This window comes from Semicossyphus pulcher, unplaced genomic scaffold, assembly GCF_022749685.1.
Source record: "Semicossyphus pulcher isolate SPU_LCO1_2020_fin unplaced genomic scaffold, fSemPul1.0.p SCAF_9, whole genome shotgun sequence".
NCBI lineage: Eukaryota > Metazoa > Chordata > Actinopteri > Labriformes > Labridae > Semicossyphus > Semicossyphus pulcher.
Genome location: NW_027211770.1, coordinates 25,851,082 through 25,875,413, shown reverse-complemented (window position 1 = coordinate 25,875,413; position 24,332 = coordinate 25,851,082). Strand labels below are relative to the sequence as shown.

Genomic DNA, 24,332 nt, shown 5'->3' with positions numbered 1-24,332 from the left:
CGAACCCCAAATTGCTCCTAAAGGCAAAGCCATCAGGTACGAATGGACATAGATACTGATTGGAGATTAGCACTTTGGGCTTCAGTGTGTGAATGTGTGTGTGAATGTGACATGTAGTGTAAAAGCACTTTGAGTGGTTGGAAGACTAGAAAAGCGCCATATACGTACAGTCCATTCTTTATCAACATATCAACATGGTGGTGATCTTTGATCCAGGTTTGGTTGGGTAATTGAAAAATGACTTTCTTTGTGCAACTTTCCACCAAAATTAATTAAAAACTTTAAACAAGTTTTGGATGCACTGCTTATAAACAAACCAGTGCAGAAATCTTCCATGACTGTGGCACTCAGCACTCTCATCTTTTCTTGTACAGCCAACCTGCTTTGAAATGTCATTACCCTGAGATTTTCTTGACCAGTAAAGGAAGAACGTAACTTCCAAGTTCAGCTGTAGAAGCTTAAGAAAACCAGATTTTAGAGTTTGTTTGCTGCATGCTACTGTACCATGTTGTCTGCATTTGGATCATGTATATATTTGATACAGAACTCCAGCATTGCTCAAATTTCCTGATATTTAAAAACAGGAGAAGCAAAAACAATCTAATGGAAAAACGTCTCATAAATATGAGCATTAAGCATCGCAAAGAAAATCCGTCTCTGCAATTGCACAACACATTTCAGAGTTTATTTATGTACATAAATATAAAGCTCATGTTCACAGTCTCGTAAAATCAGATGCTGAAAAACATTCACAGATGCCTGAAGATATTTCTTTCTTGGCAAGTAAATAAAAGGCTCAATCAAATTCCTTACATGTCTGAATATCCTGATACAGCACGACTAAATCCCTTTCAAGATGTCCTCTTTTTACAGCTTTTGAGAAGGTAGAAAATCTCCCAAATAACAATTAAACTTTTATTTTTATTTGCTATTATACCTGACATCATTGAACTTGACTATCTTCCCATCACGAGTCACCACCTCCTTCTGCTCCCATGTTCCCACCTCCCCGTCTTTCTCCTCAAAGCGCCGCACCACCACCCTGCCGGTTGTGGGCAGGTTGCAGGGCAGATCTTTGGCAGCCTCTTGGTACAAACGCATTTTCATTAAGTCCTGCGAGAGGCCGGCTCCTCCGGATGGGACCAGAGCCTGGTTTTTGTTCTTGTCCTCGGCCCTCTGAGGGGAAGGAGAGAGGTGCGGTGTGGATTGAGGACGCGCAATTTTTAAGTCTGGTTTGGGTGAGCGCTCCCATTTCAGCGGCGATGGAGACGGATCCCTGTTGAATGGTGATGGAGCCCTGTTAAATGGTGATGGAGCCCTGTTCATTGGCGATTGATCCCTGTTAAAAGGTGATTGAGCTCTGTTCATTGGTGACTGATCCCTGTTGAACGGTGATTGACCTCTGTTCACTGGTGAAGCACCTCTGTCCATTGGTGATCGAGCTCTGTTCATTGGCGAAGCATCTCTGTTCATTGGCGATGGAGACCGATGTCTGGCATTAATGTTAGGTGAAGCTGGCTTAAGGTTATCTCTTTGAGCAGGTGTACTCGTGGAGATCCCTGCACCTCCAGCCCTTCGTATCTCACTCATAACCCCACCCATGGAGGCCCTCAGAGAGGGGTCGGTCACCACCATCCTGCACACAGCGTGGCAGTAGGGCTGATCACGAAGAGTCTCCTTGATCTTGTCAGGACAGACGCTGGGCGTGTAAAGCCGGATCCGGGCACAGAGCTCTGCAATGATCTTCCCCATGGCCCACACGTCTGAGCGCTGGTCCCGCTGGCTGCCCCTCTGAAGCACCTCGGGGGCGGAGTAGGCCTCGTTCCCCATGTCAACGGCAGAGTTGAGACCATGCCGGAAGAACTTGGCCAGTCCCAGGTCGATGATAACGGCTCTGTTGGTGTTATGCTCCACCTGGAAGAAAAATGTTTTTAAGTCTGAAGTATTGTCTTTCAAAATTACAAAACAATTCATAGAGCTTTGAAAAGTGGGACAATGCACGACAATACTCCTATTTTACCTATATTTTACTCCTTTGCTTGAGGCAAAGACTTGCTGCCCACCCGGAGGGGGCAATCCACCGTTTACCGGCAGAGAACCATGGCCTCAGACTTGGCTGCAAACCACCCCAATGCCTGCTCTAGGTCCCAGTTTGATGAAGCCAACAGGACAACATCATCTGCAAAAAGCAGAGATGAAATTCTGAAGTCCCCAAACTGGAAACCCTCCTCCCCCCTGGCTGCGCCTTGAGATCATGTCTATGAAAATCACAAACAGAATTGGTGACAAGAGACAACCCTGACGGAGGCCAACACGCACTGCCATGGTGGTGAAGAGGGAGCTGAGCCTGAAGGCGAAGCTTTTCAATCTACGTTCCAACCCACACCTGTGGTCATGAGCTTTGGGTAGTGACCGAAACAATTAGATCGCGGATACAAGCAGCTGAAATGAGTTTCTTCCAGAGGGTGTCTGGGCTCAGCCTTAGAGATGGGGTAAGGAGTCATGTGGAGGGAGCTGAGAGTAGAGCCGCTACTCCTTCGCATCTAAAGGAGGCAGAACATTTCAGAATCCCCCCCAGGAGGAACTGGATAATGTTGCTGGGGAGAGGGGCGCCTGGGTCACCTTGCTTAGCCTGCTGCCACCGTGACCCGGCCCCGGATAAGCGGAAGATAATGGATGGATGGATGGGCCTACGGTTAATTAACTTACACCATTAGTGTTAGCATAGTAACTTTTCTGACTAAATACAGCAACACCAACAGCATTGTGGAACCAAACCATAAAACAATAAAACAAGAGCAGAGTCTCATGCGGGGTTGAAAGCCAAGGAGTAAAAAAGGGTTTTAAGACGAGTTTTAAAAATGGACGATGAGGAGGCTTGTCTGATGTGCAACGGTAGCTCATTCCATAATTAAGGAGCAGCAACAGAAAAAGCTCTGTCCCCTCTGAGCTTCCGTTTTGACCTCGGTACCTCCAGGAGCAGCAGGTCAGATGACCTGAGGCACCGAGCAGGAGTGTAGGGCTGGAGGAGCTCAGAGAGGTAAGGCGGGACAAGCCCATTTAAAGACTTAAAAACAAATAGAAGAATCTCAAAATGGACTCTAAAGTGCACAGGCAGCCAGTGGAGGGAGGCCAGGATGGGGGTTATCAGCTCCCTCTTACGTGCTCCAGTTAGCAGGCGAGCGGCTGCATTTTGCACCAGCTGGAGACGTGAGAGGGAGGATTGGCTGACTCCAAAATAAAGTGCATTGCAGTAATCCAGCCGAGATGTTATAAAGGCGTGGATCATTGTCTCAAAGTGCTTTTGTGCAAGGAAAGGCTTCACCTTTGCCAGCTGCCAAATACGAAAGAAGCTGGACTTCACTACAGCACTAATTTGCCGATCCAATTTAAAATCACTGTCCGTCTTAAAACCCAAGTTAGTTGGCTTCACATAGCCTGCCAAAGGGCCCAAGTCAATGGGCGGGCGTTCACAAGAGCCACTGGGGCCAAACACCATGACTTCTGTTTTTTCCTCGTTCAAATTTAAAAAGTTCAAGGGCATCCAGGATTTGATGTCTTCAAGACATGACAAAAGTGGTGTGAGGGAGAAAGCATTTTTCTTTTTCAGCGGCACATATATCTGACTGTCGTCCGCATAACAATGAAAAGAGATACCATGCTTTCTCAGGATGGATCCCAGAGGCAGTAAATACAAAGAGAAAAGCAGGGGCCCTAAAATGGACCCCTGTGGAACCCCATACAACAGTGGAGCAGCGCTGGACTCCAAATTTCCCAGGCTTACGCTCATGCTCCTGTCAGCCAGAGAAGATTTTAACCATTCTAGAGCAGTACCACGAATACCCACTAGGTGGTGTTACCGAGCCACTAAGGTGTTGTGTTCCACAGTGTCAAAAGCTGCAGTTAGGTCAAACAGAACAAGGATTACGTGGTCACCAGAGTCATTAGCCTGAAGGATGTCATTAAAAACTCTTAATAGAGCTGACTCGGTGCTATACAGAGTTTTAAAGCCAGATTGAAAGACCTCCAGGACATCATGCTCATCTAGAAACGATTTTAACTGAGCATGAACAACTTTCTCCAAATTTTTTGAAATAAACGGCAGCTTGGAGATGGGTCTAAAATTGGCCAGCACGCTGCGATCAAGGCCAGGTTTCTTAAGTAGTGGCTGCACCACTGCATGTTTAAAACTTAAGGGGACAACACCAGAATACAGACTGATGTTAAGGATACCTTGGACTGATTGCCCTATACTAGGAAAAACCTCTTTAAGGAGATGAGGAGACAGCGTCACAGGGGGAACCTGAAGGCTTAATATGGTCAACCAGATCTTCTAAGAACGACAGGGACACGGGCTCAAACTTTTCAAGAGCTACAGAAAAAGGAACAGAGTCCGAGGGGTCCAATGCAGGAGCTGAGATGAGAGCCCTAGCAGTAGCAACCTTATCAATAAAGAAGTGGAGGAAACTATTGCACATTTCAATAGATGCCTCCACACTGACAGGCTGTGGGGCATTAAGAACAGAGTCAATGGTCTTGAATAACACTCGCGGGTTGTGGCGATTGGACTCAACAATATTTGTCAGGTATTGTCTTTTGGTCTCCTTAACGGTGTTCTGGTAGCAGTGCCAGCAGTCTTTTAGGATTTGGAAGGAAACCTGCAGCCTGTCCTTCTTACACCTTCGCTCAGCCTTGCGGCACTCCCTCCTGGCCGCACAAGTTTCCTCATTAAACCAGGGCTCAGGTTTAGCTTTGGGCTGCACAGTTTTTATTGGAGCCACAGAGTCCAGTATGGTTCGGCAGGAGGAATTGAACCAGGAGCTGAGCTCCTCTGTGTTAACAGAGGCAGGGCGGGCACAGAGCTGATCAAAAGCCATAGAGAACTGAGCAGCGGTGCAAGAGTTAAGAACCCGACGTTTCTGAACAGGGGCGCCAGATTTAACCTCAGCACCGGAAAATGCAACTTCAAACAATACAGGCATATGATCTGAAATCACATTGTCACAGATCAATAGACCAAGTGAAATCCCTAAAACCCCCCTGCTAGCATAGCTAAGAGTGATCACAGGGAAACATATCGCAATTGTTAAAAAATAAGCATATAAAAGCATAGCCAGAAATAACAATCAACTAACTTTAATTGCCTGTGTTTTTAAGATCTTCATACAAGCAAAATTCTACAGTATGACAGTATGAGGCGACCTGAACTCACCATGATGTTTTCAGGCTTGAGGTCTTGGTGGACGATATCTCTGGAGTGGAGGTGATACAGCCCTTCACACATGCCGATGATAATAGTTCCTTTAATAGATGGAGTCAACTGTAGAGACGAACATTGGAGATCAAGTTTAGCTGGATAGGGATCTAATATTACTCTCATAATATTCAAAACAGCCATCTTAAACTGAGTTGCACGGCCCTTTAGCTAGAGTGTTATCAGTGAGGCAGGTGATATGAGGTTTGGTCAGAGTAGGAATGGGATTTGCATCCAAACCAGTGCTTCTAAGCTTGATCCAAAAGAACTTAAGAAGCCTTTCAGATGAGAGGTGAAACGTCTTCAAGAACCAAGTCCAGTTGCCTTTTGGATTAAGCTTAGACCCGGATGACTGAGAACCTTCACAGACGTCCAAACCAATGCATCGCACAAGATTTCACCATGGGCATGGGCCTTTAGTCTGTTGTCTTTACCTGAATTTTAGAATTTGATGCTTTGAAGATGGTGGTCTCTAAGTCCTCTCCAAAGATAAACTCGAGGGGAATAATCCACTTTCCGTCTTTGAGATTTATGTTGCCCAGAAGTTTCACGATGTTGGGATGATTCGCCTTGCTGTAGAGAAGTGGTAACAAGTCATGGAGAGGAAGAGACAGAAAGACAGTCAGGATTAAAGTTGATCAAACAACTTGCAACAACAAAAACTTGCAAAATTTCACTCCAAACATTTGATCAGCCTCATGTTGGGACTAGTGGGAAAACAGAGGAAACAAACCAAATGGTGGACCGTCTGAATGCTATCTCTCGAGCCATGATGCTAGCATGGCTAAAATATAGACTTAGAATCCTGATGTATGCCTCATGCCTGTGAATCCCGCATGTTTGGCTTGATCATAGACTGTATGAAAAGATGCACGATGGTAGCAGAGGGGGAATGGCGAGAGGAAACGAAACTAACATTAACACTACCTTTGTTGAAATTTCCATAACAATGAATATCTGCTTCTGACCAACACAAGAGCAGAACAGCTTTCTGCTGTTAAATACGCTGACGTGCGGGATCTTTGCCGTCTTTTCGCTAAGTTAAATGTGTGTTTTGGGTTGCGGAAGGGGCAGGACCTCAATAGGTCAACGGTTCAAACCCCAGTTTGGACAAAAGTTGGCCTTTCTGTGCGGAGTCTCTGTAGGTGAGTGCGAAAGGTTGTCTGTCTCTATGTGTCAGCCCTGTGATTGACTGCCGACCAGTCCAAGCGTACTATGCCTTTTGCCCTATGACAGCTGGGATAGGCTCCAGCCCCCCCCACAACCCTGAACAGGATAAGCGGTATAGATAATGGATGGATGCTATAAAAAGGGGCGCCATGATTGACAGCTCTATTGACAAATACAGCCTGCAGCGTTCTGTACCGGACGTCACCAGCGCAAGATGGCAGCAAGATTTTAGCTTCACTTTAATACAGTCAGTCGGCTTGATGCATTCAGCCACTTAAATGTCACTTAAAACTACTCAGTGAGAGATCATGCATGGTATTGCATGGGACAATAAGGCAAGTTTGCCTTATTAAGGCCACGCCTTAGCACATACTCTGGTTGTGAGCCAGCAGTAACATTCATTGGAGCGAACTATAATGACTTTCATAGCTACACACGGAAGGTTTTGTGTTCTGGTATTTCCAACTCCTGTTTCTTATCGGTGATGAATGATGTTTATGCTAAGGAATGTGTGTATGTAACTTACTTGTACACTTCACACTCTCTCTCCAGGTCCTTCCTGCCGATGAGCTGCTGGGGGACTTTCTTTATGGCAGCCCAGGTGTCATTGTACTTCTGTTTGTACACCTTCCCAAAGCAGCCCTGAGCCAGAGTGCTGGTCGAATACGCCATCTGGGAGACAAAAGTGAGAATAAGGTCATTTTTATGATCATGCTGAAGCTCAGATGAAGCAGTGTGATCACAGAGGTGGAGGTAACAGCAGAAAAGTCACATCTTTCTGCAGGATGCCGGTTGAGACTATAATGTTTGTCACAGAGAGGTTTATTCCACATTTTTCATTTGTTCGTCCTGTTTGCTGGGGCAGGTATCTCATGCTTTCTTTATGGGACTTTCCTCCTCGTCATCTTCCATAAGTGTTTGTAACTATTGTATAAGAGGGATTTCCAACTCGAGCAATCAAAGCAACCATGGATTTAAAAGAAACCAAAAAGGTGACTCATGTTGACCTAAATTCCAGGTAGTAGTGTGAATCAAGGCGTATTTCTTAGCTGGAGGTTATTTGGAGCAAAACCAAAGTCAATAAAAACTTCTGACGGCCTCCAAAGAAACTATGTAGATTTATTAGCTTCACTTTGTCAAGCTACAAATTTAAAATGCTCAGAAGTTAATTGTGTTGCTTCAATGAAAAAACTAAAACAAGGCTGCCAGTCTTTTTTTCTCACTCTAACTTTTAAAGAGCAGCTCCAGTCATGTTCTAAGACATATAAAACGCTCTGCTTGAAAGTTGTTGCATCTGATATGTTTTTTCTGCAAAAAAATGTTTGTAAAAATCCTCCCAAGGCGTCTCCTCCTTCTCCCTCATTAAAAATTCATGAATCTCCATAGGCCCCGCCCACAATGTGCTACGTTTCTCCTTTGGTAAAATTACAGCTGAAAACAAAACACGTCTCTGCCATCGTCTAGTAGCAACTTGTTGAAACTTAGCTAGCTTGAAATGTAGTAATTAGTAGTAGTAATGTTAATGTAAGTAGTCAGAAGTGAGTTTTCAAAGATGACGGTTACAGTTGGCTCGCGCATCGCCGAAGTGGTTGCCATAGGTTACACATAATGATATGCAAAGCGTCACCCCGTCCATTAACGGGATTGGCTCCTTAGGTTTGTGACGTCTCAAACCTGCCAATCTGAAAACGTGTTGTTCAGCCTGTCCTTGGTACACTGCAGTTTAAAAGCAGACAGGCCCAGCCATGGAGATGACTGCTGATGTTGTCCCTGATATGTAGCTCATGAAGAACACCACATGGAGATGTTTACAAGATTAGACACTTGATGTTCACTGGAGGGGGCTTTAACCTATTTTTTGGTATTTGCCAGCCGAGCATCAAACTGACATTACGTCTTTAATTAAAGCACAAACTGAATTTATTACCCATTTGTCATTGCAATACATATGTGATTGAAATGACTTTTTTTGAATGTGTACAACAAAATCAAAAACTTCAGTCAGGTAAGCCAGAGAAATCATACTGCAGACATTTGCAGCAATTCAGTTTTGCAGGAAGAGAAAAAAGATTTCATCGCTACATAATTAATGAAAGGTTTTTTCACATATTAGCCACATGTGATTGATTACTTCTATTGTTTCAAAGTCGATCCACAGTTTTGTCAGTGTAAAACGTCTGCTCAGCCTCATTTAACTAATGAAATGACACTAACAATCTGCAGAGCTGCTGTGTTTGATTGTTTCACACCTATGTTCATGCAGCGTCTTTTCAGCATGAATGAACCTGTTAACAGCCCGTCACAGCTAAAGAGCAAATACACTCAAATTAACTCGGCGTTCTTATGAAGGGAGTGTCGCCTCTGTTGAGTCAGAGTTGGGATTCTGTGTAAAAACATGACACATGCTGAAAATAGACCCAGCTGTCATTTCACTCAATTAGAACCAATTTTTGAACCGTTGAACATATTTGTGATGCAGCGTGGGCGGAAAGTCAGGAACCAGGATATCCTGAATCCTGAAGTTACTGCTAAAAACACTCACATGATTAAATATTATGAACCAGCTGTTCAGCTCCGCGACCGGATAAATGACCCATAACTGAGTCTGTTGTGTCAATAAAAGCTCCCTGTAGAGATCTTAACTTACTTGTTTTTGCTTAAAGAATTTTGACACAAGATCAGCAGCAGTCAGCATCCTGCAGGCCGTGTTACAAACACTCAGTGCTGCTGTGTTGTGTAACACGAGGAAAGAAAAGCCGACTAACTGGTCAGTCCACATGGTTGTCTTTGCTTTGGCTGGAGCACAACGTTTGCAGCTCGTAGTGTAAGTACAGAAAAGAAAACTCGCTCTCATGTTTAATTTAGAGCTGAGAATGGCTTACAGCAATCAGTCAGCAGCCATTAATACTCACAAAAGACAGACTTACGGTGTAAGAAAGTATAAACCAAGTGAACACACGCTCAACAGGAAGTACAATCTGTTAAGATAAAGGCCTCTTTAATATAAATGCAACTTCCTAAAGTGTTGTAAGCTAGTTGATCCAGAGTCGAGACACCAGTCTGTATCGCTCAAAACAGGAAGGAAACAAAGTTGTCGAAGTTGATTAATTATTTCTAATCTTACACTACTCGACAAATGTTATGAAAGAGCATGAATCTGTGCAGTTTGACAGAAATATTTCAAGGTGCCTACCTTTGTGCTGTGCAGGGAAAGCAGCTGCGTCAGGTCTGAACATGAGTTTACATAGTTGTCTCTCTTTATACCTGCTCCACGCCTCCTTCTTCTATCTGCTCTACGGCCCCGAGGGAAGCAGGCACACCTGAGAGGAGATCAGGAGTGAGTAACACACTAATGCACCTTAAAACCAATGAGAACAGAAAATGTGGATGAGGATGCAATGACTCAGCCAAGACGAGGCATTTGGGATATTCCCACTCTGATGACCATGTGGAAAATACAGGAGCAGCAAGTATTACACGATCACAGAGCGAAACCACACACCTAACAGGGCCTCTTACTCCTTTGTCCGTAGTTGTTATGACCGGAGCGGAGGTGGAAGTCAGGTGGGGTTAGCAACAAAGTACACACATACAGGAGGTTGTGGTGAATGCACAGGTCAACAACACATTAGATTTTAAAGTGATGATCTCTAAGAATTTAATGTAAATGTCGTTTAAGTCACTTTCTATCGCTGACGTAACACAATCATGATTGAGCCTATGGCCCACTGATGAAAGCCTTTGCATTTTCAGTATCACAGACTGGGTGTCTGTGGTGACACAAGCAAGAAAAAAATCACAAGCGGCGCCCAGTTAGTGACGCGTTTCCATCAGCCGGCAGTGGTTGGTCTGCCAGAGAGGGAAGGCGGAGCTTAGCGGACGCTTTTCCAGTCTCTGCAAGTGATGCGAGTAAACAGTAATCTACTATGACTGAACAAACAAAGAAGATGGATGACTACAGATACAACTTCAACAATAAGTGAAAATCCAAAGAAAATGAAACAAACTCGACGCTCAGATGAAGGTAAACAGTCTAAAAAGGAACATTTGGTTATCTGGGAAGTGTGCTTCTGCAACTACCGATTATCGCCATAAGGTGGCGCCAAAGAAAACGAAACTGAGATTACCACTTTAACACTGGAGACACTTTTACCCCCCAGTGTTTTTAACATAGACTGTATAAATGCCCACAGTCTGAATTTGCTTCATCTCCTACCTCTGCCTCCCTGATATGGTCTTAAATGCTCCCTGGTCAGTCTTACAAGTGGTTTCAGAGGTGGGATCGTGAACATACTGAGCAGGAGAGAAAAATGATCAACTTGAGGGGTTAGATGACAGTGAGCTGCTTACCAGGGGGTCCATGGCAGGCCTCACAAGTGACAAGCTGGTGGAGATTACCCACACTGGGAAACCCAAGCAGCGAAATATGAATTAAATATGAGTGAAATATGGAGCACCAGTTTCAGCAGATTGAAGTTCATCAGCACGTTGAGTCTGAGCAAAGGGTATTGGCATCTGGCCTTATAGCACCAGAGGCAAACTAGCCCACTGCCTTTACACACTACGGCTTGTTCCAGTCTCAGGTCATGCCCTTTGGTCTCCAGGGGTCTCCTGTGGCATTCCAGAGGCTGATGGACCAATTGACCAAGTTGGAAACGATCACCTCCTACTCCATTCCAACCACAAAGAAGAAAGTCAAGTCCTTCCTGGGAGTAGTAGGATGGTATAAGGAGACGGATCATCGGGCTCTCTAGTGGCCGCACAAGATGAACGATGCAAATATGCGTATCGCTGAGTGGTACCTTGCCTTACAGCCATACAACTTTACTGTCAAGTACCGGCCAGGAAAGTCCAACCTGGTAGCTGAACGTTTGTCCCAGAACCCCCTGAGTTTCCAGGGGGAGAGGGGGGAGGAAATGTAACAGAGGTGCTCTCAGTCTCCAGTACAGGAGTCTGTCAAGCTTAAAAACTGACAAAGCATATTTGTCCACCTTGATTGATATGGCACAGGAGTGGAGCAGTTTTGCACAGTTAAATAATTTAACAGGATTGATAAGATAATTAGGCAGGCAGTTGTTGAGTGCAAATTTTTTTTTTAACATAATTACTGCCTTTAACATTCAGCTTGTGTTTCCTGCAGGCGATCAGAGGCTGTTTATGCAGGACCAGGTTCATGATTTGGCGCCACCTACGAAAATATGACTTGAATTAAATTAATCATGCTTGGAATGACTGTTCTGTGGCTTAATGAATGTGACTGTGCACAATTAACTTTAAAATGAAAGAAAGAAGAAGACATCTTTATTATTCCCCAAGGGGAAAATCTGTGTTTTCACTCTGTTATTATTAGAAACATGCTACACACACATAGCCCCTAACTACACACATGCACAAACAGGACTCTATGGACATGCACTAATGAAGAGATGTCAGAATGGACATGCGCTCCAAGCAGTGGGGGATTCGGTGGGTTGCTCAAAGACGGTGTCAATGTCCTGTTTTATTTTGTAGTTCTTGCCCATGTATTGTTTCACTTCCTGCCTTTGTGTGTTTCCTTCCAGTTTGACTGTCTGCCCCGCCCTCGACTCTCTCACTCACACACCTGTGTTGCATTTCCTTCGTTATCTCCCCAGCATAAGGCCAACCAGGTTTCCTTGTTCTCTGCCTGTTCATTGTATGTAGTTGTTTTCCATTTTGTTCCTTCCTAGTCTGCTTGTTCCCATTCCCCCCCGTTTCATTCTCCTGCCTGCCATACCCGGAGTTTGTAAGCCTTTTTGTTTTTTCATTCAATATTTCCTATTTTTGCATCTGCCTGCCTGGCTGGTCACTGTATCTGCATTTGCGTCCAGTTTCCTTTGTGTTCTCTAACTCAGACGGTGAATGTGCTTATCACTTACATCTACTCTTCTGTCTCCACTCCCAGGGTGCACGAGTAAAAGAGTCTCAGGGGAAACAAACTACTGCTTCGTAGTTCCACCATTAGGCAGAATTGTGTAGGGAGTTGGCAAGTATACCTCATGTGCTTCAAGTTTGTATTTATGGGATTTGGTCTTCAATATGCACTTCACTTTAGAGCACACCTGTATATAGTTGCTGCTGGTTATTGTTGTATGCCATGCTTCACTGTATATAATTATAAATAAATAAATGTCCACAGTTTGGGTTTGCTTCTTCTCCTGCCTTTTCCTCAGGCATGTGGTCTTCACCGCTCCCAAGGTCAGTCTCCCATTCACCAGTGCCTCTAGTTCAGCATTTTGTCGTTGCCCAACATGGGATCCAGAAAACCAACATGTTTTCTTGATCCAGACCTTACTATATTTAGATGGTGACGGTGGAGAGGGGCTATTAAAGCCAAACAGTCTGTACTGTGACTAATTCATGAGCTGGTGACAGAGCTGGTAACCAGGATGAGATTGTATCTGTGGTAGTTGCTGAATGGTGTGGTTTATTTATCAGATAACAGAAGCTGAGGGAGCCGGTGAAAGAGCGCCAGGATAGCATCAGAGCATGTCATAACATCTGTCTGATATTTGCATTTAAAAAATCCCCAAAATGCTCCAAAACAAACACAGGCGAGTGTGTAAGTGCATGGACTGAATTCGCTGTGTTGATGTCTAGCACAGCGCTAGCTGCACTCAAAGCGACCACACCCCTAATTTTGCATGACTTTTAATATAATTTAAATGGGTGCAGTACCACATGTACAGTTGTGAATAGAAAAATTGGCAACAGAGACATAAACTATTTTCTGTATCGGGTCATTAAATGGGGCCTACTAGGGATTAACTCTGTTCTGGAGTTAGCCTTATGTGTCCATTTGCAGCACTGCAGTTCCTGGCCCTTCCACATCGCCAGTTGCCACTTAGTTTTTAAAGCATGATCACAGTCCTTCCATAACTCTGACCTTAATATTATAACAATGGTGATGATTTTTTCCCCAAACTTAACAATGTAACAATTAGTCTACAATATGTCCCAAGACCTTTCCAACATGCCTTTGAGCTTCAAACTTAAACAAACCTTTAACTGAGTCTATGCAACTTTTACTTAAACAAGTGTGTCAACATCCATTGTAAAGTGAGTTTACACAATGGCCCATTGATGCATTTGCTGTAATAATAAAGAACAAACACAGGGTGTCGCAAAGAGTCTGTAGAAAACACACAGAAAAGTTGAGCAACAACTGGCTGACTGGTAACACATTTTGGATGTCGGGGGGATTTCCAAAAGCACCATCGCAATAATTGCTTCTTGCCATTTGTGCCATTGAGGATACACACCGAGGATAGTTCCTACTGACAATGGTGACCCCCCCCAGCGTGTCTTTTTTCACCATCAAGACTTGACTTTCTTGGTTAGAGAAAGAACAAAGATAACAGAATATGAATGGTGACAAAAGGGGAAGGAAGTGATTTTTTGGTCTGTTAATGTGGCTACCAAGTCCACATATCAGTAACATTCTCAGCGGCTAAAAAGTGTAACTATCATGAGGCAGGTTTATTTAGGCAGAGCTTTTCTGCAGGTAAATCTACTTAATTGATCTTGCTCATTTTGATGTAGTCTTACTGTGGCCTAAATATGCACAGTTGCACTATATTAAGACCAAATGAACCAAAATGCACGATTGGATTAGATTGGGAAATTGATGGACTGGGACTGGGATTCAACACACCGGCCCTACGCACCAACCCCATTAAATGTAAACATATAAAGTATGAGATAAAACCATATTCCAGACGTAGTAAAGTGCAGAAATTACCAACACAGATTACAAACTAATACAACAGACATTATTTCCGTTATAGTCTTAGTCGTATGCCGGCAATTGAATACAATCTGAGGGCAGAAGGGCGCGAGGTGCCAACAAATAATATCCACTATAGGTTTGACATTAAAGCATGTTACGTAGTTATACAACTGCTCCAACCAAACCTGAAAAAACACTTCACAGCCACTTATTCCAATAAATTTATCAGAATATGAAAACCTGCACTGAAAGCAGTAACAGTAGTTTATAATAATAAATGTGTCTTGACTGTAGTTAGCAAACCGATGTTAGCGCTAATGAATGGACAGCTAGCTAAAGTAGGACTGTTGGTGACACTTAGCGCTACACCTGCAAGGCCTCAATGAAGGATATGTTTCTTAAAAACTCTGTTTTTGTTTTGCTAATATATTGCCGTCAGCCAAAAGAGCTTTCTTTGTTTCTTCTCTCCATTTTGTTTTGACCTGGCAACGCTAGCTCTGTTTAGCTCCGTTTAGCTCCATGCTCTATGTGAACTCATGGGTGAAATTCTTTTGACTCGTTGTTTATATTTATAAACAAACTTAGTGTGAACGACTACTACTGTGACTGTAGATACAGCAATATGGTCAGCCACTCTTTCCTGTTTTGTTTCCAGATATGACATATCACAGGGGTCTTCACGACTTCAAGTGGTTTACATTACATCAAAAAGTGAAGTATCAGTTTCCCAAGTTCAAATCAGTACATGTGTTTGAGTCAATTCTGATGGTACTTTCATAGCTGTAGAGAGAGAGAGTTGCGACATCGCAATGGCGGATCCTGGAGCATATTGGACCTCCACTGACGCGACTCTCTGTCTGTACGACTCTGGATCCTTTGTTCGGGGAGTAGGCGCACCTGCTTTCAGACACGTTGTCATCATAAGGACAGTCCTTGTAACACATTGCCCACAAAAGCGAACATTGACCTGATGTCAGCCACATACTAGTCAAATCCTGCTCATTCTTATGTATACATAAACCTTACAGTAACAATATTAGCACTAACTAACTAACTAATAATGTACACGTTTGGCCTCTTATAATGTAAATCCGAAATACATACAGATACAAAAATGGCCTTGTACAGTTTACTGTCCTGTTCTGTATGTATTTATGTGACCAAATAAGGTCAAGATTTAATAACAACAAGTGAAAGCATAGAAAAACGGAAGCAAGGAAACAAGCCCCGCCTCCCAGTCTTTATTTTGTTATGGAGGTGAATTATGGGAACTCTGAATCTGCATTTTTTTATAACTTTATCTTAATAATGACTCCCGCCACCCGGAGAGGTGGGGTACACCCTGGACTGATCGCATGTCAATCACAGTGCTGACACATAGAGACAGACAACCTTTCACACTATCTAAGTAAAAAGTATTTTATTTGTTTTAACTTTAAAATCCTGGCTATGACCCACTTGCAGGATAATTTTAGTAATTTCGTGAAATCAGGAACTTGGTATTGACTCCCATACAGATTTATAATGTTAGCTTAATTTTAAGTGACAATGATTTAACAGAAAGTTGACTTCTCCTTCAAAGGTGACAATGTCCTTTTCTTGTTTCCTTTTCTGCGATAAACTGCCACAACCTGAAGAAGGCCACAACAACGACGCCATGCGGAAAGCAGTCGTACGAGGATGAGATGTGAAACTGTCTTTCTGTCTCGATGCTGCTAAGAGGTTGTTTACTTGAGGCCTGTAACACATTATAAGACATGTAGCCACGTGTGTAGTTGATGGTTGTTATGAAAAAAAAAAAGGTTTCTAAAAACCCCCATCCTGCACAATATATGTTCTCTGTTTCTACCTGTATGTATTGGCATGCATGTTGTCACATTAAATGTTTCCTGTTTGTGTAACCTGCTGTTAAGTAGTATTTGTGCTAAATTTAGCCTTTTTACATCTAGTATTTTTATTCTGATATTCATTGCGCATGCTCTGTTTATATCAATACAACCAACCACTAGATGGAGCGGATCAGAGAAGAACATTTGTCATTTCCTGAATGACACACTCACACCGAAGTCAGAGAAGGACAACAACTCATCTCCTTTCTTTCACTGATTTAGACAACAATGACCCGGCCAATGGATTATATTTTGGATTCAAGTGTAGAAGGTAAGTTTGTTTATTCAAATTATTTGATCATTTTAGACGAGCAGCAGGAGAGCTAAAGGCAGTTTTTCATGTTTCACTCGTTCTTGAGTCTGCAAACCGGCTGATTCATCCTGCACCGTGTGAGAAACACACCCATGAGGACTGAACTTGCGTAGCTTTTTGTTCATATTGTGTAATGCTTGTGTAAAACTATAATAGAATAAGTATATAAGTATATAGAATAAGTATATAAGTATATAGAATTATTTTTAAACCATTTATGAGCTGAAGAGATTCTTTTAAAGTGTAAGCAAACAAACCGTACCTTTGGGAAAATTCTGTCAGTGCAAAAGAAATAACGTTTTGTAAATAATAACCACTGTTTCTGTTTTACACTTTAAGGTGGCCGAGGCCAACACAGCCAGGAGAGCGGGTAAGTTTCTTTATCTTTCTTTGGATGAGCTCATCAGAAAGTCGTGTAATAGGTACATTGCTCTGTGATGGCCATGTGGATGTTAGCTGCTCGCTGTGTGTAAATGTTGTCGTGAATAATTCAAAAAAGATGATTTGTTTCCTTATTTATTTCTCTGAATGTACCGGCATGTGTGAAACCTCTACTGTAGAAAAAAAGGGGAAAATCTGTATTTTATTTCGTTACAGTGAGGCTGGCCTCTCTTTAGACGAGCAGCACGAGAGCTAAAGCTAAAGGGAAAACAGTCTGCGTGTTTCATTCATTCATGAGCGTGCTAGCACGGACACGTTGAGCCATGAGGCAAGCCAGCCTAAACTCAACATAACGCAGGTTTCAAAACTCTGTATTTTATTTCTGTTACAGTGAGGCTGGCCTCTCTTCCACCTTGAAGCATAAATTCATGGAAAGTTACAGTGAGATTGCTTTGCCTGTAGTGGAAACAGGCAGCCGAGTTAAACCGATTCCCAAAGTGAAACTAGACGTCACTGAGGACACTTTGATGGGAAAGCTCCTCTCAAAACCTCCTCCTGCTGAGACAAATGTCTCTAATCCATCAAACCAAGCTGAGATTGAAATAAATACTTCAAAGCAAGCCTCACCGATGGTGCTGAGAGAGAAGAGCCTGGGAAAGGAAACTGTCAAGGTTTCAACCAGCGTAACGGCCATTTTAGATGGGAAGCCAGATGAAGAAGTGGATTGCGGAAATAGTAATAAGATGGAACCTAAAATGAATGCCAGGCGAAGCCCGACAAAACCTCGTGGTCCACCACGTGTTCCTCCGAAAAGAAGACACGGAAGAAAACCTGTGAAAAGAGCTGCTGGGATGAACAAGAAATGTAATTATATAACACTCTGTAATCTATGAAGAATGTCTTTTTTGTCAACATTGTTGGAGTCATGAGAATTTAATTATATGTTTATAATTAAGGTCTGAGTAAAAGTGGTCTTTCATTAGTTTTAATGTCTTCTCTATTCAGTCCAGTATAACAGCACCAACAGCATCATCACTTAATAGCAGAGCAGGTGTATTTTATTGTATTGGAGTGTAAGTGTACATGAGGTAGTCCTGTATCCTGTTATGATATGCATCTATTAGTTCCCTAATGGATAATATGCTTTTATATGTTTTGTTTGTATTTCCAGGGTACCTTCTTTTTTTGATGGCAGTCAATCATCTTCCTGTCTCTGAGGGCTCTCCTGGTATGTGTCATTTCATTTCATTTCTTTATCTGTACAAAAAGACAAAAAGACAAGAATAAAATACAACAGAAAAATATATTTACATATAAAAATGCACAGGTGGGCTTAAAAAAACCTGAGGGCTTGTACAAGTCTCTCAAAATTGGGTCACTTTAAAAACACCTAGGTTTAGGACAGAATGGGGGGAAGGCTGCTTTTAGTATCCGGTTGTTAAGCGGTGACGTCACACCTCCGCATTAAACTGTTTCCGGGTCCAAGCTGCTACAACGTCTCCTATTTACAATATGCCACAGTGCTGCTTTCCGAGTCTAAAAAATATCCTCACTTGTCTTTTATTGATCTCCGTGTGTTCGTAACATATCCCTGAAGTGTTTGTTATCACAAAGATTAACCGTGACATTGTAAACGTTTGGCTTTTACCTGTGGATGCTACCGTAAGCTAACTTTAGCTTAAAAACATAGACATGGTTGGCAGCTGAAACACGATTCATAGCTATTTATACAGTCTATGGTTTACAGCAATAAAAACCCTTATAGAAACTTTCAGCCTCATCATGAGTGGGTTATCTTCCCAAACAGACCAGAGTGGCTACAGGTTGTAGCTCTAATCCAGCTAGAGCACATGGGCTGCTATTAATCCACTGTGTCAGACTGAGATCAGTTACTTAACTGAGTCTCTTCAGATTTACTCCTACATTTTAAGATAGGTTAAAAAACAAAGCCAAACAGCAAGATGACATCCAGACAACTCTGGTTTAAAGTTTGTAAATTATCGGTATTAGCCGTGCTAGCATCTTGTGCTAGTGTAAACCTTTATGGTGTTGGATGAGAAATGTTCCTTTTTCTACATGCTTACATTGTGCACGATAAAAGTACCGACAAAAGATCTGCTCACATCTGAGCGACTACAGTCTCCTGTAAATTTGCCCCGGCCTGGTACCAGTCAGTTACAACTCAATTACCCTCCAAAGCCTGGTTGAACAAACTTTCTTTATCATGGACGATGAAATAGCAGTCATGCGGTGTGTCCGAAACCGCATACTATCATACTAATCATACTAATCATACTAACCGTGACGTAAAATTGAGTATGTCATGCATTCCCATCTCATAGTATGCAATTTTGTGTATGCGAGAAATGCCCGGATGTATACTAGATCGGCCCGGATATTTGAGTATGAGACGGGAGCTCACTGGTTGTACTCAACCGCCCCAAAATGCATTGCGGCTATTCAGCTTCTACTATGGCGGAGATGGACCGGAGATCACACCAGACATACGTAAACGATTGAGTCACGTGATACGGAGAAGACGGCTCTGAGTATGATGCGAACGGCATCCTAATAGTCAGGTTAGTAGGCAGTATGCAGTACATACTGTTTGAGTGTGTAGTAGGCAGTACGTTAGTATACGGTTTCGGACACAGCAATGCACTTTTTTATTATATGTGCCTCAACCAGAACATAGCATAACATCTGTAGAAGTTTGAGCGCCCCCTGCTGACTGACTGCAGTATAGGTCATAAAGCCCGCCTCCCCCATGTTAACTGATGAGTCAAACTATAAAATCAAAATACACGCCAAATAAATTTTTCAAACATGGTTTCTGTCATTATAGTTAGTTCTTATCATGCTGTTTTACGTCCAAGTGTTCATTTGTCTGACAAGTTTATTTTTAATTAGTTATTTGATGCTGTAAAAATGATGATTGACAGCTCTGTTGACAAATCCGGCTCCTGCAGCCGATCTGTTCCGAATAAGCAGAGTGGAGGAGGAATGGTGAGAGGAAACGTAACTTAAACAATCACTACAGTCATTGAAGTTTCCATATCTGTGAGGGTCTGCTTCAGACCAACACAAGAAGCTGTTCTGCTGTTAAACACGCTGACGTGCGGGATCTTTGCTGGGGGGTTTTTGTCATTCAAGTGTGTTTTGTTTAGACAAGGAAGTGGAAGTGGCTATGGCGACTAAGGGAGTGTTTGGACCCAGAAATGGATTCACATCACAAATGACATCAGACTTAACAAATGGATATAACGTTTTTAAAGAGCTAGCGTCTGAACAACTAAAGGAAGGTAACTGCAACTGTTAAAAATTGTGAAAATTTTGAAAGGATGCCCCTTTCAATATTTTCACATTTTTTGTTGCAAGTATAAATATGTGTATATTTTGTTCTGTTTTACTTGTACCGCTGCAGGGCACCCCTGGAAAAGAGAATTTGGTCTTAGTTGGTCCTCCCTGCAAAAATAAAGGAATGAAAAGCATAAAAGGAAACAACCTCAAAACAAAAATTAAAAGCATCTGAAAAGTCACAAATTTACAGTCTTGTTTACAAAACTTGGGGCGTCAGGAGCAGATGCAGTTTTGAGAAAAGCTGGAAAAGGATGCATCTATGTGGTGAACATAGTTCAATGTGAAGCGCTGTCCTGTATGTTGTCCTCTACTTCAGTGAAATTGTCTTCACAATTAGCTAAAAAGTACTTAAAATACTGTATGACTAAAAAAAATTCACCATATTTTTTTCCTAATATTATCTGCCAAAGATGCTCAACCTGCAGCAGACCAAAAGCCTGAGAGCAGACCTATAATTTAGGACGACCTGTTGAATGAACCAAGCTGCAGTGGTTTGATTATTTTACATCAAATGAAAGCAGCATTTTTTAAACACCCATGCTTTAACATTTAATGTATACACATTTAGACCTGAGAGCACTGTAGCTGTTTACATCTGTTACTGTTCAATGTTTTTTTCTGCTTCAGCCCCTGTTAAGTGTTTTTCCTGCATGGACCCGAAGAGATGCCCAAACCTGACCACCATATACACCAAAGAAGATCATCCACTGTACAGCAGACCAGCCAACGAATCGTTCTCAGCATGCTCTAATCGCTCTATACCTGCTGGCAACAATACTTGTGATGTTTGCAACAACACAACTCTCCTCATCATCCTCTGCCCAGAGGACGTTGGACGCCTGGAGGTAGAAGATAACAGTGGAGCACAAATTGAAAACATCTCCTCAGTCGGTACGTTTTTCATTAATGAATTCTACATGATTCTCTGCTGTTTTTGGACACGTCCTGGTCAATCTGATTTCTATAAATCTGAGTTAAAACAAAAAAAAAAGTTGAGGGTTTTTCTCCATGAATGCTGCAATGGGGGCCTTAAAACACGGTATTTTCCCCTTGGCGATGTTGACAAACTGCTGACATTGGGGTTATAGCATTTAACCCACGTTAATAGATACGGGAAACTTCATTCTTTATAGCCCCATAGTGCAAACGTTTCATGGCTCTCTGCACGTGAAGTTAGCTTGCTAAAAGTTAGCGCTGAGACAGCTGGCGTGTGCTGGTTACGTCTTGCAAGCCACGCCCATCCGGGTGAAATACCGTGTTTATGGAGTCCCATAATGAAGGTAGTTATCCTGTTAAAGGTGGATAATCTACTGCCAGGTTATAAACTCATTTGGTCTGTCTAGCTAATTCCACAACTGTGTCGGGTGAGTGCCGCTTACTGTCCTGTACCTCAGCTTATCTAGTCTCTGAACTAAACCTCTGACCTGTTTTTGTTGTTGGGCCTTTTGGGGATTTTTCATGAACATATCTGACAATAGCATTGATGGCTGTGTTGTTTGTTGTACTTACAGACTGTACAAGATCTCTTTATTCTGGTGAGTGAAAATGCTGTATTTTTTTTATGTTTCCACTAATTAGCAGGTAACAGTGTCTGCACTCATGGTACCTTGCTAGCTAGCGTTCAGTGTTTCCCATGCAGGGATTTATATGTGGCTGCCAGTTAAAGGGGTCAGGATTATTGAAGCTTTTTCCAGAGAAGACGGCGAGTCATAGTGATGAAAAGATTGGTTGTTTTTAGTTACCTGGTATGTGTCATTCACAAGCTGAGTCTGTTTCATTCACACGCTCTTTTATTTTCTTTAGTTTGTTCCAGTAAGCAACCGGCCTCTTGTCTAAATATGGTCACTACATGGCGGTGGTCACATTGCCTCAAGCCTTCAAAACGATGGCTACATTCACTTTGCATACCATCTACGGTTAATTAAGTCCTAATGTAAATAACTAACATCTCTAAAACCATATATATATATATATTCAATGTATAAAATATTACACCTTCATGAAGACATGATTAACTGCAGGGCTGTTGTATGATTTAGGTGTGATATTTTTCCATAGTAACTCTAGTCTACAGGTACAACTGGCTTTTAGTGATTACAATATTATTCTTTATAAATACACCAATCAGCCATAACATTATGACCATCTGCCTAATATTGTGTAGGACCCCCTTGTGCTGCTAAAACAGCCCTGACCCCTTGAGGCATGGACTCAACTAAACCCTAAGGGTGTCCTGAGGTATCAGGCACCAAGACGTTAGCAGCAGATCCTTTAAGTCCTGTAAGTTGTGACATGGGGCCTCCATGGATCAGACTTGTTTATCCAGCACATCCCACAGATGCTCAATTGGATTGAGATCTGGGGAATTTGGAGGCCAAGTCAACACCTTGAAGTCGTGCTCCTGAAACCATTCCTGAACCAGTCGCTGTGTGCCAGGGCGCTGTGTGTTCTGACACCTTTCTGTTAGAACCAGCATGAACTTTTTCAGCTATTTAATCATCAGTAGCTCTTCTGTTTGATAGGACCACTCGGGTCAGCCTTCACTCCCCACGCACATCAATGAGCCTTGGCTGCCCATGACCCTGTCGCAGGTTCCCCCGGTTTTCCTTCCTTGGACCACTTTTAGTAGTTACTGAAGACTGCAGCCCAGGGACACCCATTTTTCCTGCTTCCAACACATCAACTTCGAGGACAAAATGTTCACTTGCTGCCTCAAATATCCCACTCACTGCCAGGTTCCATAATCAATCAATGTTATTCACTCAACCTGTCAGTGGTCATAATGTTATGGCTGATTGGTGTACATGTAAATGCAATTTTTTGTCTTCATTAAACATTAATTACAATAACATCATGTCCAGGTGTAATGAAGAGGATTGCACATTATGGATCGTTAACTGCTGTTGGTATGTATTTCACACAAGCACTGAATGTCATTCTAATACTGACAGTGATGAACTGAATGACTTTAAACAAAGCCACATTAGTTTTTGTCTTCCTATTTTCAGCCCTTGTTGTCATTGTGCTTGTGCCGGCAGCTGTGCTGATCTACAAAGTAAGTGTGACTAAATTATCTCACTGATCACACAACTTTCAAACAGGAATACATAGAATATGAAATCATTATATGTTTTGTATTAAGTATGCGATATGTCACTATTTAAATCGGTTTTTAATTCTTTACTTTCAGCGCCACCAGAACTAAAGGTATGTTCAGTCTATTTTGATGTTTCAAATACCCTAATCAATTCTGTTCCTGGTTAAATAAGCACATTTGATACAATATCATCCATTACTAGTCAGTATTTTAAATTCAACATATTCACACCAGACTCCATGTTTTCTGTTCTTTTTTAAAACAGGGCAAATACTGGTCAACTGGGAAGAACAGTGCAGGATCAAGAAGAGGAGAGCATTGTGTAGACACCATTTTAACGCCATCTTATAATGAATAGTTTTAGCTGCAGTATACAGCATGCTTTTAGATTAGAGCTGTGTGGGATCTGTGTTACTTTATATTTTCTCTTTGACAGAACAGCTGCTTTATACTTCTGTTCCTTATTGATATTTTTTATCAGCGATTCCTTTGTACATTGTTTCTTGATTAACAGACTGTTCAGTCTAGAAATGTGAAAAACAAGAGGCCAAATACAAACAATTATAAGATACAGTGTTCAAATTGGTTCTTCAGGTCAGATCAACACTCAAAAACGTATAAATATTGACTTTAAACAAATCCTGCTGGAACAAACGAGACTTTTGTTCACCCTTGAAAATAAATTTTATGATCAGTTACCCAAAAAGCAACAAGTTATTTCTCCTTTAATCAAGGAATCGCTGTCTTCATTTTTTTTTTTCTGCTATATGTTATAAGTTTAAGATATGTTTTAGTTAGTGAAGATGGCGTACATATACATATATATAAACTGGAACTGCTCTCAAAATTAAAAATGGTTTTAAACAACATGGGTCTGTCATTCTTTATTTTTATTTATTTATAACACTGACACTGGACCAGACCATAATGTTTTGAATGAATAATCAGTGTTGGTAGAACTTCATTAGTTAAGTGACAAAGGTCAGTCCTGTAACGGTCTGCATAGACAAAGGTGAACCCAAAAGCACGACAACAGACTAAGAATCCAAAATAGAAAATATTTATTTACCATAAATTCAAATAAACAAAGCACAAGAGATAACAAGAAAGCCTGAACTCAC

General features: G+C 42.0%; 2 protein-coding genes across 4 annotated transcripts; one reads left to right on the top strand and one right to left on the bottom strand.

The window, feature by feature from the left end:
* Positions 1-688: 688 nt before the first annotated feature.
* On the bottom strand, positions 689-9,646 carry LOC138584687 (serine/threonine-protein kinase Nek8). Its single transcript, XM_069656982.1, has 5 exons — positions 9,618-9,646; positions 6,951-7,096; positions 5,689-5,827; positions 5,213-5,320; positions 689-1,914 (listed from the first exon to the last, which is right to left on the bottom strand). Exons 2-5 carry the CDS (start codon positions 7,094-7,096, stop codon positions 922-924), a joined length of 1,386 nt encoding a protein of 461 aa, XP_069513083.1. The 5' UTR covers positions 9,618-9,646; the 3' UTR covers positions 689-921.
* A 6,593-nt stretch (positions 9,647-16,239) lies between these two features.
* On the top strand, positions 16,240-24,078 carry LOC138584333 (uncharacterized). Of its 3 annotated transcripts, XM_069656536.1 has the most exons (10): positions 16,240-16,331; positions 16,713-16,743; positions 17,146-17,618; positions 17,926-17,982; positions 20,742-21,005; positions 21,626-21,649; positions 22,976-23,020; positions 23,123-23,169; positions 23,305-23,321; positions 23,477-24,078. In XM_069656536.1, the coding sequence occupies exons 1-9, from the start codon at positions 16,289-16,291 to the stop codon at positions 23,317-23,319; spliced, it is 999 nt and encodes a 332-aa protein (XP_069512637.1). In that variant the 5' UTR covers positions 16,240-16,288; the 3' UTR covers positions 23,320-23,321; positions 23,477-24,078. The 3 variants fall into 3 exon arrangements, 2 of the variants coding, with proteins under 2 accessions (XP_069512637.1, XP_069512636.1); XR_011305442.1 differs by lacking the exon at positions 21,626-21,649 and having other exon boundaries at positions 22,637-23,169; XM_069656535.1 differs by lacking the exons at positions 21,626-21,649; positions 22,976-23,020; positions 23,123-23,169; positions 23,305-23,321; positions 23,477-24,078 and having other exon boundaries at positions 20,742-21,324.
* Positions 24,079-24,332: the final 254 nt, after the last annotated feature.

Coding starts and splice junctions, on each gene's coding strand:
- LOC138584687 (XM_069656982.1), bottom strand. CDS start 7,096: ATGGCGTATTCGACCAGCACTCTGGCTCAGGGCTGCTTTGGGAAGGTG. Junction 5,321..5,688: donor CATCAAATTCTAAAATTCAG/GTAAAGACAACA, acceptor TCGTCTCTACAG/TTGACTCCATCTATTAAAGG. Junction 1,915..5,212: donor TCAAGCCTGAAAACATCATG/GTGAGTTCAGGT, acceptor TTTTTCTTCCAG/GTGGAGCATAACACCAACAG.
- LOC138584333 (XM_069656535.1), top strand. CDS start 16,289: ATGACCCGGCCAATGGATTATATTTTGGATTCAAGTGTAGAAG. Junction 16,332..16,712: donor TTTGGATTCAAGTGTAGAAG/GTAAGTTTGTTT, acceptor TTACACTTTAAG/GTGGCCGAGGCCAACACAGC. Junction 17,619..17,925: donor TGCTGGGATGAACAAGAAAT/GTAATTATATAA, acceptor TTGTATTTCCAG/GGTACCTTCTTTTTTTGATG.